General features: G+C 35.3%; 1 protein-coding gene across 6 annotated transcripts in view; it reads left to right on the top strand.

The window, feature by feature from the left end:
• KATNIP (katanin interacting protein) overlaps window positions 1-15162 on the top strand; it is a 252434-nt gene that overhangs the window by 195689 nt on the left and 41583 nt on the right. For all 6 annotated transcript variants that reach the window (XM_074282774.1, XM_074282775.1, XM_074282778.1 and 3 more), the window contains one exon: window positions 8192-9065. In XM_074282774.1, coding sequence (XP_074138875.1) covers window positions 8192-9065 — 874 coding nt within the window. The remainder of the gene's footprint in view (window positions 1-8191; window positions 9066-15162) is intronic.

The raw sequence follows: 15162 nt of genomic DNA, 5'->3' as shown, positions 1-15162 counted from the left end.
TGACAGATTTACCTCATTTTTGAGGGGCTATGTTGAGTGCTGTTATTGGGGAGGGTTGCATCTTTTGCAGTCCACAATTGAACCTTATAATAATATTTACATTCTTTGATTTGGTAATAATTCATTTTATGATTTTTGACTGGAAACCACAGGATAAAAACTGGACTATTGGAAGGATTGTTGAAGTTGTCCTTGCCATAAGAGAGTTTGATTTATCTGAATGGTTTGTAAATATGCAGGGGAGTAGAGAATAGCAGTTGCATGAATTTTTTCAGAAGCAAGGAAGTTCTTGACAGTTCTCATATCTAAAGGAGATCTTGTAGTTTACAATGTGAGGCATAATCTCTTCTTGAATGCCTTATTTAGTACATTTCCATTTGAGATAGATTAAATTCTTTCATTTCCTGGGTTTTTCCCTCTCTCCTTTATATTAATTTAACTAGCATCACTCCATCTTACAGAACTGATATGAGAATATGTGGATATAAGATAGAGAATATTATCATTCAGGGATATCATTTATTTTTCATATCTGAAGACTGGCCATATTTAGCCAATTTAAGAAAAAAATTTAACTACTCATGAAGAGTGGTTTACCCAAGGCACCAGTGGAAAGAAACTTGAATATATTTATAGAGAGATGGGAAGTATACAGTGAAGTGGGAGTGCTCAGAGATTTATGAAGGAAAAGAAATAATTGAGTCAGCAGTGTCTTGATAAAGGTGAGAAAGAATTAATTAAAGGGAATAGGTAATGGCTTTAACCCGAGTAAGGAATAAATTTTACCTCTTTTTCTATGGCCATTATTAGGAAGAATTGAAGAATGGATACTAGTGAAATCACAGTTTCTTGAAATATGAAGTTGCCCTAATCATGGACAGTATACAATATGCTTACTATTTTCATATTTTCGTTTGACTGGCTAATTTGTACACCTACAGTCCGAAAATCTTCTTTTTTCTCAAACTCTATCTCTTTTTAGCTGATTTCACTTCTATTTCTTTTCAATCTGCAAAGTAATTCTTATACTGAGCTCCTTTCTAAAATCAAGTCTAAACTTTTTGGAGTCGCTAAGAGCTACAAACCAAATAGCGTGTTCATCATTTGAGAGGTAGCTAAACAAATTGGGATGCATGAATATAATGGAACATTAGTGTGCTATAAGAAACGATTATGATGAATACAGAGAAGCCTGGGAAGATTGATGGAAACTAATACAAAGTAAAGTAAACAAGAACTAGGAGGGAAATGTGCATAATAACTGGAAAGAACAATAACAAAACAATCACAGTTAATTATTCTAAAATGATAATGAACAGTCTTTACCTCAAAGAAGAATTTTCTCCATTCTTTACAGTAGTAGGGGTCATGGATATAAGATACTGAACATAATTTCAAACTTGGATGGTATGTTGTTTTGTTGAACTTAAAAATAAAATTGTTAAAAGGATTGGCTTTAAAGGGGTATGGGAGAGACATATATTGGTAAATGTAGGTAATGTAGAAGTAAAAGTTCTTCATACTTCACATGCACTAATAATGTCAGTCTTGATTTTACTTTTAAAATATTATTGGTGTTTATAAAATTTGAAGAACTTCAGATCTCATGTCAGATAGGAAAACCAGTAATCACATTCTTAAAAGGCCTACAAGAATCTCATCTTAATAGTGTCATTGTTCAGGAAGACACTCACAGAGATATGAGAAGACACTCCCAACCCACCCTTTTGGGGAGATCCAGAGATGTTATATATTGTACATGTTTTCATAATTTTTCAATTTATAGATCATTTGTTTTGTTTTGTTTTGTTTTTCCATTTCAAAAATACTATTTATTATAAAGAATGGCTCTCATGGAATGGGAGAAGGAAGAATATTTAGGATAATTATTATCATGTTAAAACAAAAAATACCAGGAAAAACTTATTAAACTAAAACAGCATTCCAGATGGCGTAATCTCCATTTACTAAAGGAATTTGCCTCCTTCAAGATTTTAAAAGGAAGGTAAATATGCACCATAATCCAAAGAGATTTCAGTGATGCCAATGGATGATGAATCAGTGAAAAGGAGGGGAGAACACTGAACAAAAATTATTCATTCATAGAACTTTTGCTACAGTGACTACCTCTCTGTTATAACCACCTATTTTCAGGAGTCAGAGAAACATTTGAGACCTAAAAGTACTCTACTAAGTGGACACTTATTCTAATTTATTTTGTCCTCAGCAGATTTAGGCAATTTTTCTTAGAGAAAGAATTTGCAATAAATTGAAACACTTAACTTTCCAGAGTGGCAATAGACCCATAAAAGTCTAAAGAAGAAAAAAGATGCAAAATACATTGAAAAATTGAAAAAATTTGCATTCAGAATCAACAATAACAGAAGATCTTTGTTTCAAAAGAAGAAAAGAATCAAGAAAGACTGAAAATCTTATTTACTACTCAACAGCTTTGTGGAATGGACAATTCACTTTAATCTCTTTAAGCCTCAATTTCCTCATCTGCAAAAATGTGGCTAATAATATTAAGGAAAGCATTTAGTAAGCCTTTTAGCAGTAATAAAAATTATTATTCATTTAGAAACTAACTTCAGCAGATAATAGGTCAAATAAAGTAAGTTTGCTTTAAGCATTGGTGAGACCACAAAGCAGAAGATGGTGAGATGAGCACAGAAGGAAAGAAAAGGGAAGATTGGAAGGGGAAAGTAAAGAAGACTATATTAAGAAATCAGAGAAGTCTATGTGGAGATCTTCAAAGAATTCATTTCTTGAAGCCTATCAAAATGGTGAAACATTGTCCATCCACTTATCTTCACAATGCTCATCATGGAAAATCAACAGAAGACCCTATAGGAATACCAAGGGACATTAACAGAAAGTGAGGCTCCTTTAGTGAAATTGAATGCACATGGGAAGTCCAGTTTTGTGAGACATACCCAGCAGCCAGACCATCTTTGCTTTCCACAAGAAAATTCTATCCGTGGGATGTATCCACAAACAAATTCTGGTAAATATTTCTCATATGGATATTGACTTCAGCTATAGATGCAGAAATGTGATTTGGTAAAATACATCTATCCTATCTAAAACATTGCTTTCATCTTTTAGGACAACTTTTAGGATGACTTCACTATATGCCATTGAATGAGTTTCAGTTAACATTTTTATGTACATGCCTCCTAGATCTTATTTTCAAATTTGATCCTGTTTTCCATTTAAGTCACATCTCTACATAGACATCTATCTATTAGAGTGGTCCCCTTGGAAGTTCTACTGTCATCGCAAACTCAGCATTTCTGAAAGTGAATGTCTTCCTTCCTGACAACAATTCCCCTTCTTAACTTCCTTATTTCTTAAATAGCCATATGACACTAGTCTATCACCTTTGGAATCTTAAATCATCAAGCTGATCTTTCTCAATTCCCTCTCATGTCAAATCAGTTATTGTTCTGTCATTTATACCTTTGAATAAGGCCCCTTCCAAATCTGTCCCTTTGTTTTTGTTCCCACTTCCATCATCTTGTTCAGTCCCTTATCACCTCACTCTTAAATTGCAATAACAATTTTATTGGCTTCTCTGACTTTAGTGAGTTCTGATTAGTCCTATACATTGACACCAAGTTTATCTTCTTAAAATAGCAATGTTGCTACAACCTTCTTTGGCTCCGATATCTTTATTAGTTCTTCATTGCCTTCAAAATAAGAGTCTAGGTTCTTTAAATGGTTCTCTGTGGATCTGTTAAGTGCCCTTACGTGATCTTAATGTATCATAGGAGCTAACTTGCTGGAAGAGAGATTTTAATGCTGCATTATGTTCTATGGTGTCATGCTTTTTTTTTTTTTTTTTTTTTTTAAGCAGCCAATTAACAAGTCTTTATTAGGAGCCTACTATGTGTCAGGCACTATGCCTAGGCTCTGGGATACAGAGACTAAATGCAACTGTCCCTGTCCTCGAGGAGCTTATAACATAATAAGAAAAGACATTATATGGATAAATACAGGGTAGATAAAAGAACATATAAGATAATTGGGAAAGGGTCAAGAAAAACTTCATATAGAAAATGGCATTTAGTGTCATTTTGAAGAGGCTAAGGATTTATTCTAAGAAGCAGAATCATTGAAAAATTACATTCCAGGAATGAGTATGTGGGGTGAATGAGAATAAAAAAACAAGACTGGCACCTCTGGTGGAAATGTGAGTGATTAGAAGGATGGTCATGCCTTCAACAGAAAGGAAGTGAGAGAAAGAAGATAATAAACTCTCTCTTAAACATGTTAAGGTTAGCTATTTAGATTTAAAGGCTCTGGATTTAGATCCTACCTCTTATAGACTGTATGACCTTGGATAAGCCTTTGTGAACCTCAGTTTTCCCACTGATAAAATGAAGTCATAGGACTAGACCTCTGAAAGTTCCTTCCAGTTCTAGAGCTATGATCCTAAGAACAGATGAGTCTTTCATTCAGATACCCACAGAATGTTGAGTACAAAATATCAAATAGGCATTTGATGATATAACACTGAAACTCAAAGAGAAAGTCTAAGGTTGGATATATAGATTTGAGAGTAATCACCATAAAAGATGATATTTAAGCCTATGAGAATGGATGAAATCACCACCTCATCAAAAAGAGAAATTATATATCTATTTATCTATATGAGAGTCATTTATTTATTTGTGTGTGTGTGTGTGTGTGTGTGTGTGTGTGTGTGTGTGTGTGTGAGAGAGAGAGAGAGAGAGAGAGAGAGACAGACAGACAGACAGACAGACAGACATACTAGAATAGAATATGGGAATAGCCACAATTGGAATGATATGGATAATCATCCAACAAAGAAGCCTGAGAAGTAGGGGAGAGAATCTTATATTTTCAAATAAAAAAATCAAGTAAGATAATGTATGTAAAGTGCTTTGTGAACCTTAAAGCACTATATAAATGTGTGAATTATTACTATTCTCTATATTCTGCAGTCAGTTGTGTGACTCTGATTATGTGGTCTGCTATAGAAAATCATCTGTAAAAGCCTGCTCTTCCCTTCTTGTGTTTTCTTCAAGGATGCCCTTGCTATGTATGTAAACCATTCTAATAAAGATTTTTTATAGAGATGAGTAATTAGTTGGTATTTGATGATGCCTTCTTGGGTACCAATTTTTATTAATAATACTGTGATCTTATCAATTCTTTTGGAATCATACGCTTTTAGATATCTTAGATCATTCTCTGAGTACTTTAAGATTATGCTTTATCCAGCTTGATTTCTTCTATAAATATTCGGTCATGTGCTCTTCCTAATTTATCTTCTTAGGTTCCATGTTCATTTTGTTCATAAAACATTGCATAGAGGGAAGTTAGGGGCCAAATGCAAAATTGTAGGAGGCTGGATCCATAACTTTTAATTGCTATAGGGAACTTGCTTCCCTCTCCCCATTCAGTTCACCATCTTCTTGACACCTTATGATGTTAGAGTGTTGCTGAGAACCCTCAGGAGTTAAGGGACTTGGCCCTGGCCAATCAGAGACCAGACTTGAATCCAGGTCCTTCTCACCTTGAGAACAACCTTCTAGTTTCTCCATCACTCTTGTCTCTCCAGAGAGATAGATACAAAGATTAAATAATGTGCTCTATGTCATCCCTCATCGCATGGAGTCCACAGTATAGGAGAGTCTTATGCATAATATATACAAGGCCAGGTCACAAAGTGATACCTGGCTTTCACCTTTCCTGCATTTATCAAGTGGTATTTGAAATCTCAAAGGTGACGAAGACACATTACTGAACCAAGAAGGAAAGATTTCTTGTAGAAATGGTATTTGATGTAGGCCTTAAAGAATTGGTAGATTTCAAAATGAAAGTGAGCTGGATGGGATTTGATATATTAAATCATAGAATTGAACTCTTGCTCAAAGGGACTCAAAGCCTATCTAATCAAACTCTTTCATTTTTTCAATACTGCAGTGGTCAATGGACTTAGCCAAAGTTACACAGCTATTAAGTAAAAGAACTGGGCCTCAGACCCAGATTATCTGATGCTAGATCCAATGATCTTTCCATCATACCGCACTCCTTTCTATATGAGGTTGTAGGGATACACAATGAGAAAAAAAGTTCTATGTAGTGTAACTAACCTTCACACGCATATACATACACATATGCCATATCATAAAATGCTTCCTTGATTTAGTGTTCCTGCCTTGGTGTTTTAAATACCCAAAATGAGAAGAGTGAGCATCTGATCAATTCAGTAAGCATTCATTAAACACCAATGGTGTGCCAGGCTCTGCTAAATACTGAGGATATATTAAAAAAAAAATGCAAAAGACAATGTCTGCTATCAAGGAATACACAGTGTTAATGGGAGATAGGATGCAAAAAAAAAAAGTTATATATAGGATAAATTAAGGATAATCAACTGGAGAAAAAAGCCTCTAACCTGGAATAAGTTCTGAACTTGAAGTCAGAAAATTGGCTTCTGATTCTAACACTTGCTCACTCTGTGATCCTGGATGAGGCACTTTGTTTACTTGCTCATCTGTAAAATGGGAATGAGAATATTTATACCACCTGTCTCACAGCATGATTATGAACAAAGTGCTTTGTAAACCTCAAAGCAATATAGAAATACAAATTATTTCAGTACCAAGAAGGAAGCAAGTACTTAACAAATATTTGTGGAATTGAAAGAAAAATGGTCTGTTAAATTGAAACTCACTGTACTTTGACAGAATCTTATGATGAAGGGTTTAACCTAACCATACCCAAATGAATATATGACAACCAGCATTCCATATTGCCAATTTGTGTTCTCATATAATAAGATATATTGTAATTCAGCTGGTAGGGCAGTAGTAAAAACTGCTGTCCTTTTGCCTTTCTAAATTATTTAGTTTGAAATAACATTAATATTTTCACATTAATGATGTATTACAATAGTAACATATTTGTTTCTCATTAGTTGAAAAGAAGTAAGATAAAGGTGTCATTTTGGAAATGCAAGCCCAATGAATCATGAGACAGCTATTATTTTGAAATGGAGCATTTCCATTTTACCAAGTCTTTGTGTTGAAATGACTTTGTCTAAAAAAACATATAGTACTAGATATTGACATTTGTCCATATTGCCATTACTGAATATCTATTTTCTGATTGATTCAGAGCACATATTTGTTCCCTGCCTGAGATGAACAGAGAAAGCATGTCCATAAAAACACTTCAAAGAGCTCTTTGGTCATTAACTTTTCTGACAAACTAATACTCATTCAAAAAATAGGAGGCAACCATATAGCAGTCAACTGATTGAAACTAGAGTAGCACATGCTTGATAGCTCTCAACTCTAAATTGCTACAAAAATCATAGTTAACAGTAGCAAATCAAAGCTTTGAGAAAGGCTCAAGAACAATTAGCTTTTTTCCTATCCAGGGAGGAAATAACTAGAGATCATCCGGTCCAACCCTCTCTTTTTACAGCTTCAGGAAACTGAGGTTCAGAGATGGTAAATGACTTGCCTAAAGTTCATTCAACTATTTGATAGAGCAGAGACTGGAATTCAGGCTTCTTGATTCCCAGCTCAGTGGCTTTTTCATCACATCATTTTTTAAAAATAAGGCCACAATATCTTCAACATAAAGAAGATCCAACTCACTTCCAGTTGATCAGTGATGGACAGAAATAACTACACCCAGAGAAGGAACACTGGGAAGTGAATGTAAATTGTTAGCACTACTGTCTATCTACCCAGGTTACTTATACCTTCGGAAGCTAATACTTAATGTGCAACAAGAAAATGGTATTTACACACATATATTGTATCTGGGTTATATTGTAACACATGTAAAATGTATGGGATTGCCTGTCATCGGGGAGAAGGAGTGGAGGGAGGGGGGGGATAATTTGGAAAAATGAATACAAGGGATAATGTTATAAAAAAATTACTCATGCATATATACTGTGGAAAAAAAATTCTAAATATAAATAAAAAAATAGGGCCACAGATATTTCTGGTATTTTAATTCTTTGGCTTAACAGAATAATTAGTTTACATAGAAGTGAAATTTGTCAGGAATTAACTTCTTAATAGTGTTATAAAAACTATAATTGCTAACGATTCTCAATTCTCAATATTGCCTCTTTTTCTAGAACATTGTGATGCAGAAAGTTGATACCACAAATCTTCACTTCTTTTTATATTTTCAGGATCTTGACATAGGTGCAAAAAAAGTGAAGCTTTATGTGAATGAAAACCTTGTATTTGATGGAGAATTAGAAAAAGGCAGCGGAGAGCTGGTTGCTGATTGTAGCACCATAATTGACCTTAAAAATGATGGACAGGAAAGCTCTGCTAATCTTGATATGGAAGAAAACAAAGACACATGCAGGACAGATGGTGACAAGGAACCCAGTTTCAATTATTCGCGGCTAGATGAAACCTCATCACATTTAAAGACCTCCTTAGATGGAAATATCTTTGATATAAAGATGAACTCTATTAATTGCACAAAGGACAATTTGTCCAAATTAGAGGAGGACTTAAAAGTGTTATCTGCTCCTGTATCCATGGTTGATGCACCAGGTGACCCTCCAGAACCCTCAATTGTGAAATACCCTTCTGATGATGAACTCAGTGTAGCCGAACAATTAGAAAAACTCACAGGCAGAAAAGTCTCCCAGCCTCTTAGTAAAACCCCACCTTGGTTACAGTCTTTTTCCAAAATGAAAGATAAGAAGCCAGAAAGCAAGAAACAGAAACCTCCTTGGCTGAGTCCAGAGAAGCCTCTTGATTTAAAAGTCAAACTGCAATCAGATGACATCACTAAAGAATTCACTGAAGAAAATGAGGAAAATGAGAAAGGCCTACAATGGGAACAAGGACGGGCCGGGAGCCGCAGTGCCATTGCAAGTGACAAGCCACAGGCAAGAACTGAGAAAGAGGACATTGATGACTTAGATATTTTTGACCTACTTTCTAATAAGGACCGCTATGGCCCAGAGCGCCCTATCAGTGGAAGGAGGAGTTCCAGAAAAGATGCTCTCAATTGTAATCATGGAGATGAAGGGCTGACCAATAAAGGTAAGAAGAGAAAATAATTCTGTACTTGAGCACTGTTAGTGTGTGTGCTCATATACACACATATACATACTCTTCTTATCTTTTGAGAGCAAAGAAGAAAGGATATTAAATCTAGTGAGAACTGCCTATATCTGAAACATGTTCGGACATACTCCCACCTCCCAAAGAGCTGGGCAGTTATTAGCTTTCTTGGTAAACATAAACAAGAATTTCTTAAGGCTTCACTGGGTGCTGCTATTATTCCAATCTGATGGATTGTCTCATTTTAATTTATGCCTAGTCATTTCTATTCAAAGGCTCAATGACATTAACAACCTTTGGGATTTAGCACTTATTAGGAGAGTCATGATAACAAAAAGAAAAGATATTTAGAAATTATAAATTACCCATTATATGCAAGTCATATTCCTTGATAGTGCCACGGTGCAGGGGCTAACTGCTTGTGGAAGGAATTTGCTCCTTTTTTTTTTTTTTTTTTTTTTTTTTTTTTTTTTAGCTTCACAGGCTCATATCATTTGTTCAAAGAATTGTAGATCATTAAACTACTGCTTTAGAGCTGGAAGGGAATCCATGGGCCATTTAGTCCAACTCCCCCCTTTTGTAGTGGAGGAAGTTCAGTTCTAGACATGTTTTTGGGACCTGCCCAAGTTCATAACAACTGTAAGTTTCTTAGGTGGGATTTAAAACCAGCCTTTTTGACTTCTGAACCAGTGCTCATTTCACTGCCTTCTTAATTAAGCAGAATTATATTGTTTTTAGACTGTCTTCTACTGCAGCCTGGTCATCTTTTTGTTACACAGAGATTTTCCTTAAAATAATTTCATTATAATAGAATTTAAATTCTGATATCATAGGGCCATAAAACTTGATAATTGAAGGGGACCCCTGGCTTGGGATTTATTTCTTGTATTTCTTTAGGCAAGTTGCTCTGGAAAATGAATGACTGCACAGACCACATCACCCATGCCTGCAATGTACTCCCTTGTCACCTAGACACAACTTCAGCACCCACGTCTGCATTAAGACTTTTCTGATCTATGCTCCTCACCTCCCTTCCCAGCTTACAGTGTCTTCACTCCTTCCTAACATGTGTTGTACTTAACTACTTGTTATTTATTTGTTAGGGCAATTAAGTGATGTTGTAGACAGAGCACCAGGCCTAGAGCCAGGGAGATTCATCTTCCTGAATTCAAATCCAGCCTCTGACCCTTACTAGCTGTGTAATCCTGGGCAATCACTTCACCTTATTTGTCTCAGTTTCTTCATCTATAAAATGAGCTGGAAAAGGAAATGGCAAGTATTTTTGCCAAGGAAATCCCAAATGGATGGGATCACAAAGAATTGGACACGATTGAGCAACATTCATCTATGTATCTTTCTCCTTATCCCTTGTGTGCAAACATACATATATACATGTGTACTTGTTATTTTTTCCCATAAGAATGAAACATCCTTGCAAGTAGGAATTCTTTCATTCTTTGTTTGTATTTGGAACCCTAGAGCTTAGTACAGTGCCTTGTACATAGTGAGTACTTAATAAAAACTTGTTGCTTGATTGAAAAAGTCTCAAGTTCCATCTTGGAATTCATTATTCATGTTATTAGTGGGTCAGAAAACTTAACAAAAGGAGCTAAACCTTCATGCCCCAAATACACAGGTCACCTGATTGGCACAAAATACATTCAGTATTGGATGTTCTTATTTTCATGTATGACATTTATTTTAGCAAGTAGAAATCAAATTATAGTAACTGAAGATAATGAATGTAAATCACAAAAATCCATATGAGAAGTTGAACCTGCTAGGTACAGAGATATAAAAGCTCTTTCTCTGACAAAAAGACAAAAGTTAGCGAAATCATGGTGTTTTCTGGTTGTAAACAATTGATGTCTGTTGACCATATTTACTGACAAATGCCTATAATCACTACTGTGGGGGAATAACAAGATATAGCAGACCCAGACTTTGCTTTATAAGAGCTTCCTATCTTTGGAAGGTATTAGGACATGTTTGTAAGTAACTTAGGTACAAAAATAATGTGTGATAAATGCCACTTGAATGTCACAAATGAAATAAAAGTTGAGAAAGAGAGGTCCCTTCAGGATTAGTTGATCTAGTAATAGGAGACTAAGCCAAATAGAAACGGATATAATTTTGATGGGTAGAGATGGAAGGGAAGGACATTTTCAACAGAGGGAATAGTATAAGCAAAATCACGGGGGTAGAAGAGCATAAACCTTGTTTGGGGAAATACTAAGTAAACTGCCCTGGTGAAAATGGAAGGTTCTGTCTGGAAGCAGTAGGAACTATGAAGGTAGAGTCCAGATTATGGAAAGCTTTGAATGTCATATAAGGAGTTTTTTCAATGGAAATGGGAAGCACCATTTTAGCAAGAGAGTGTTGTTGTCAAAGAAGGGGTTTAAAAACTATTTTCCCTTGAGGCAGTTGGGATTAAGTGACTTGCCAGATTCACAAGACTAGTGTCTGAGATCAAATTTGAACTAAGGACATCCTGACTTCAGGGCTGGTGCTCTGTCCACTATGCCATCTAACTGCCCAAGTTTTTTTTTTGTTTGTTTGTTTGTTTTGTTTTGTTTTTTTAATTATTATAGCTTTTTATTTACGAAACATATGCATGGGTAATTTTTCAACATTGACCCTTGCAAAACCTTCTGGTCCAACTTCCCCTCCTTTCCCCCCTTGGCAGGTAGTCCAATACATGTTAAATACTGCCCCAAGTTTTAAAAACTATTAATCTGATAGTGTATAGGATGGAGTCATGGAAACCAGTCATGAATTTGTCACCATGGGCCAAACTTGAAGTCATAAGGGCCTAAATTAAGTGAGTGGCTGGCTGATGGGAAGGAAAAGAATGGAACACAAGAGAGCAGAATCACCAGGACACAGGAATGTGAAGAAGAAGATAGAACTGATACAGAATTATCATTAAAAAGGATTAAAGAGTCTCGGCTACTAGGATTCAACAAACAAATCAACATACATTCACTAAATTCCTAGTTTAAGCAAAGCACTGAAGATCTAGGTATCTCTACATTTTGCTCCCATTAAGATTACCATGCAGGAAGATTAATACAAATAACTATAATGGTGTAGGAAAAGGCAAAATAAGTGTGAAAGGGTTATGAAAACATTAAGGACGTGTTTCCATCAAGTATTATGAAACAGAGCTTTGTAGAAGAAATGACATCTCAATTGGGCCTTGAAAGACTGAGAAGACTTCAGCAGAGAAGGAAGTCTATTCCAGAAGAATGGTGGAAGGAAAATGACATTGATTGGAAAGGAAAGGATCAGAAGATAGGATAGAGATGAATTCAATATAGTTAAAATGTAGATTACATGAAAGTTATTATAAAATTATACCAATAGATTGAGCTTAAATTGTAGAAGTACTTGAAGGCCAGAATCAAGAGATTGCATTATGTAAAACCCATATCAGACTGATTGCCATTGGGGAAAGGGGAGAGGAGGGAGGGAGAAAAAAATGGAAATCAAAATCTTATAAAAGTTAATGTCAAAAATTACAATTTTTTTTAAAAAAGAGATCATGCATTTTTCAGTACGTAATCTTTAGTGAATAGCCACTGGAAGTAACATTATCAGAATGGTGTATTAGGTAAATTACTAAGGCATCAGTGTGAGAAATAGGTTGATGAGGAGATAAAATAGAGATAGACTATTTTAGAGGCTATTATAATAATCTAGGCACAAAGAAAGCAGGATCTGAACTAGTTTGGTTTAATGGGAGTGAAAAGAAGCAAAAGGTATATTACAGAGAATCAACAGAGCATGTTGGGAATTGATTAGATGTGTCTGGTGAGGGGAGACAAAAGATTCAAAATGATGCCAAGGTTATAAACCTGGGTATGAAGATGATGGTACCACAAACAAAAATAGAGAGGTCATGAGGGAGAAGTAGATTTTTGTGTAGAGACTAGTGAAGTTTAGATATGTTGTTTGAAGGGACTCATGTCAATATGCTTTTTGGAATAATAAGACTAAAGCTTCAGGAGGTTATAGTAAGGAGTTTGGAAATAAAAATCAAGATTTAGAAGTTGTATGCATAGGATTGAAGCTATGGAGATGCATGGAGTCATCAAAAAAGATCATATAGAGCAAGGAGAGAAGAGAAAGGGCTAGAGACAAAGCCTAAGTAAGCACCTATACAGAAGGAAGATAAGTGTTTAACAGAGACAATGAAGCAGCAGGGGAAGATGCACTGAGATTGCAGTGCCATGGAAGCCAAGGGAAGAGAATAGATCAAATGTTTAAAATGCAGCAGAATACTAAGGAAAATGGTCTTTAGTGTCCCTTCTGAATCTAGATCTAGGATCCAAAGGTGACAATAGAAAAAGGGCCATGGATTTAGTTTCAGGAGGTCTTTAGTGACTTGAGAGAAAGCTGTTTTACTTAAAGTGGTAGGGTCTGAAATCATATTGCAAAAGGTTGAAGCAAATGAGCTTCCAAGTATGGGAGGAAGAATAACAGTAACCTGAAGGGGTTGGAGGGTCAGGGGAAATTTTTGTTTTGTTTTTAATAAAGAAGAAAAGAGCTTATTACTAATTATTGTTAATGCTATTAACTAATAGTATTAATAGCAGTTGCTGGAATTTATGATAGCGATAGCACTTTAAAGTTTTAAACATGTTATTTCATTTGATAATTGAAACAACATTTTAAGATTAATGCTGATATTGTTCCCATTTTAGGAATTTCAGGAAATTGAGTCTGAAAGAAATTAGGTGACTTGCCTAGTGTCACACAACTAGTAGGTATCTGAGGCAATATTTGAAATTAGTTAGGTCTTCTCGACTCTTAAATCCTACATTCTATACACTGCACTATCTAGCTGCTTCTTTCCTGTTACAGGACTAAGGAAAAGGAAACCACCTATAAGGAGAGAGAGAGAGAGAGAGAGAGAGAGAGAGAGAGAGAGAGAGAGAGAGAGAGAGAGAGAGAGAGAGAGAGAGAGAGAGAGAGAGAGAGAGATTAAAGTTAAATGAGAGAGAAGGCATCCTTGCTGGAACAAGATTACAGAGGTGGTAAAAAGCCCTGAAACTGAAAATATACAAGTAGAAGGGTTAGTTTTGGCAGGAAGGGAAGATCACTCCTTTTGGCACTGGTATGAAGGAAAATGGGTCAAGGATTAATGGGAAAGCCAAACGAATAGAATAGGGGAACTGAAATGACCTTGATCTCAGTAAAATGTCAGATGAAATCATCTGCTGAGAATAAAATAAGAAAAAAGAGAGTTAGGAATGGAGAGAGTAGATAAGATTTGGAATAGGTTTTGTGGGAAATATGACTGTCAAGTAGACACAAAGGTCTAATTGAGTTTAGATAACATAAATTTGTAGTAGACCTGTCAGTACAATTTCATGATTTCTTCCAACAGCACTTGGCAATTTGGGATTAGGAGTTGACTAGTCAAATGATAAAATTTACTAAAGGAGAAAACAGAGAATAGAAAAATGAAAAAATTAACAGAGAAATTCAAGTGGGATTTCAAAGGGAAGTTCAAGTGTTTGATTTTAGACATGTTGAGTTTGAGGTGGTAATATGGCATCTTTGTCAAAATGTTTTAACAGTCATAAAAGTCATCTTGAGTTGTATCTTGCTCAGGAGTTTGATGACTCTGGAAGATAGAATGAGGCTGATGACTATGCAACTCTGCCTCACTTAAATACAATTCATCTATGAATTGTGACATCACCCCTGTGTTGTCTTTAGTCCTTTTCAAAAATGAACAGCAAACAACAGTAGCAACAACAGTCATAAGGAAAAATGGGATTGGAAAAAAGGGCTAATTTTTAGGGCTCATTCACATGGAAGTAAGCATTTAAATTATGGGAGTGAATGGGAACATAGAAAGAAATGAGGAGATGGCCCATCACATAGTCTGTTAGATTTTTCTAAATTTAAGAGTTGGGAATTAGAAAGATATTTTTAAAAAAGACAAAAAAGGAACAGAATCATGAGAGTAAGGAGTTAGAAAAGCCTGAAGAAGAGATGGTTAACAGTGTCAGAAGTTTTGAACTCATAGGACTCAAAAAGTATAAGGACCAATAAAAATTAATTT

The sequence above is a fragment of the Sminthopsis crassicaudata genome, chromosome 1, assembly GCF_048593235.1.
Source record: "Sminthopsis crassicaudata isolate SCR6 chromosome 1, ASM4859323v1, whole genome shotgun sequence".
NCBI lineage: Eukaryota > Metazoa > Chordata > Mammalia > Dasyuromorphia > Dasyuridae > Sminthopsis > Sminthopsis crassicaudata.
Note: the sequence above shows the minus strand (reverse complement) of the source record. Positions and strands in the feature narration are given on the sequence as shown.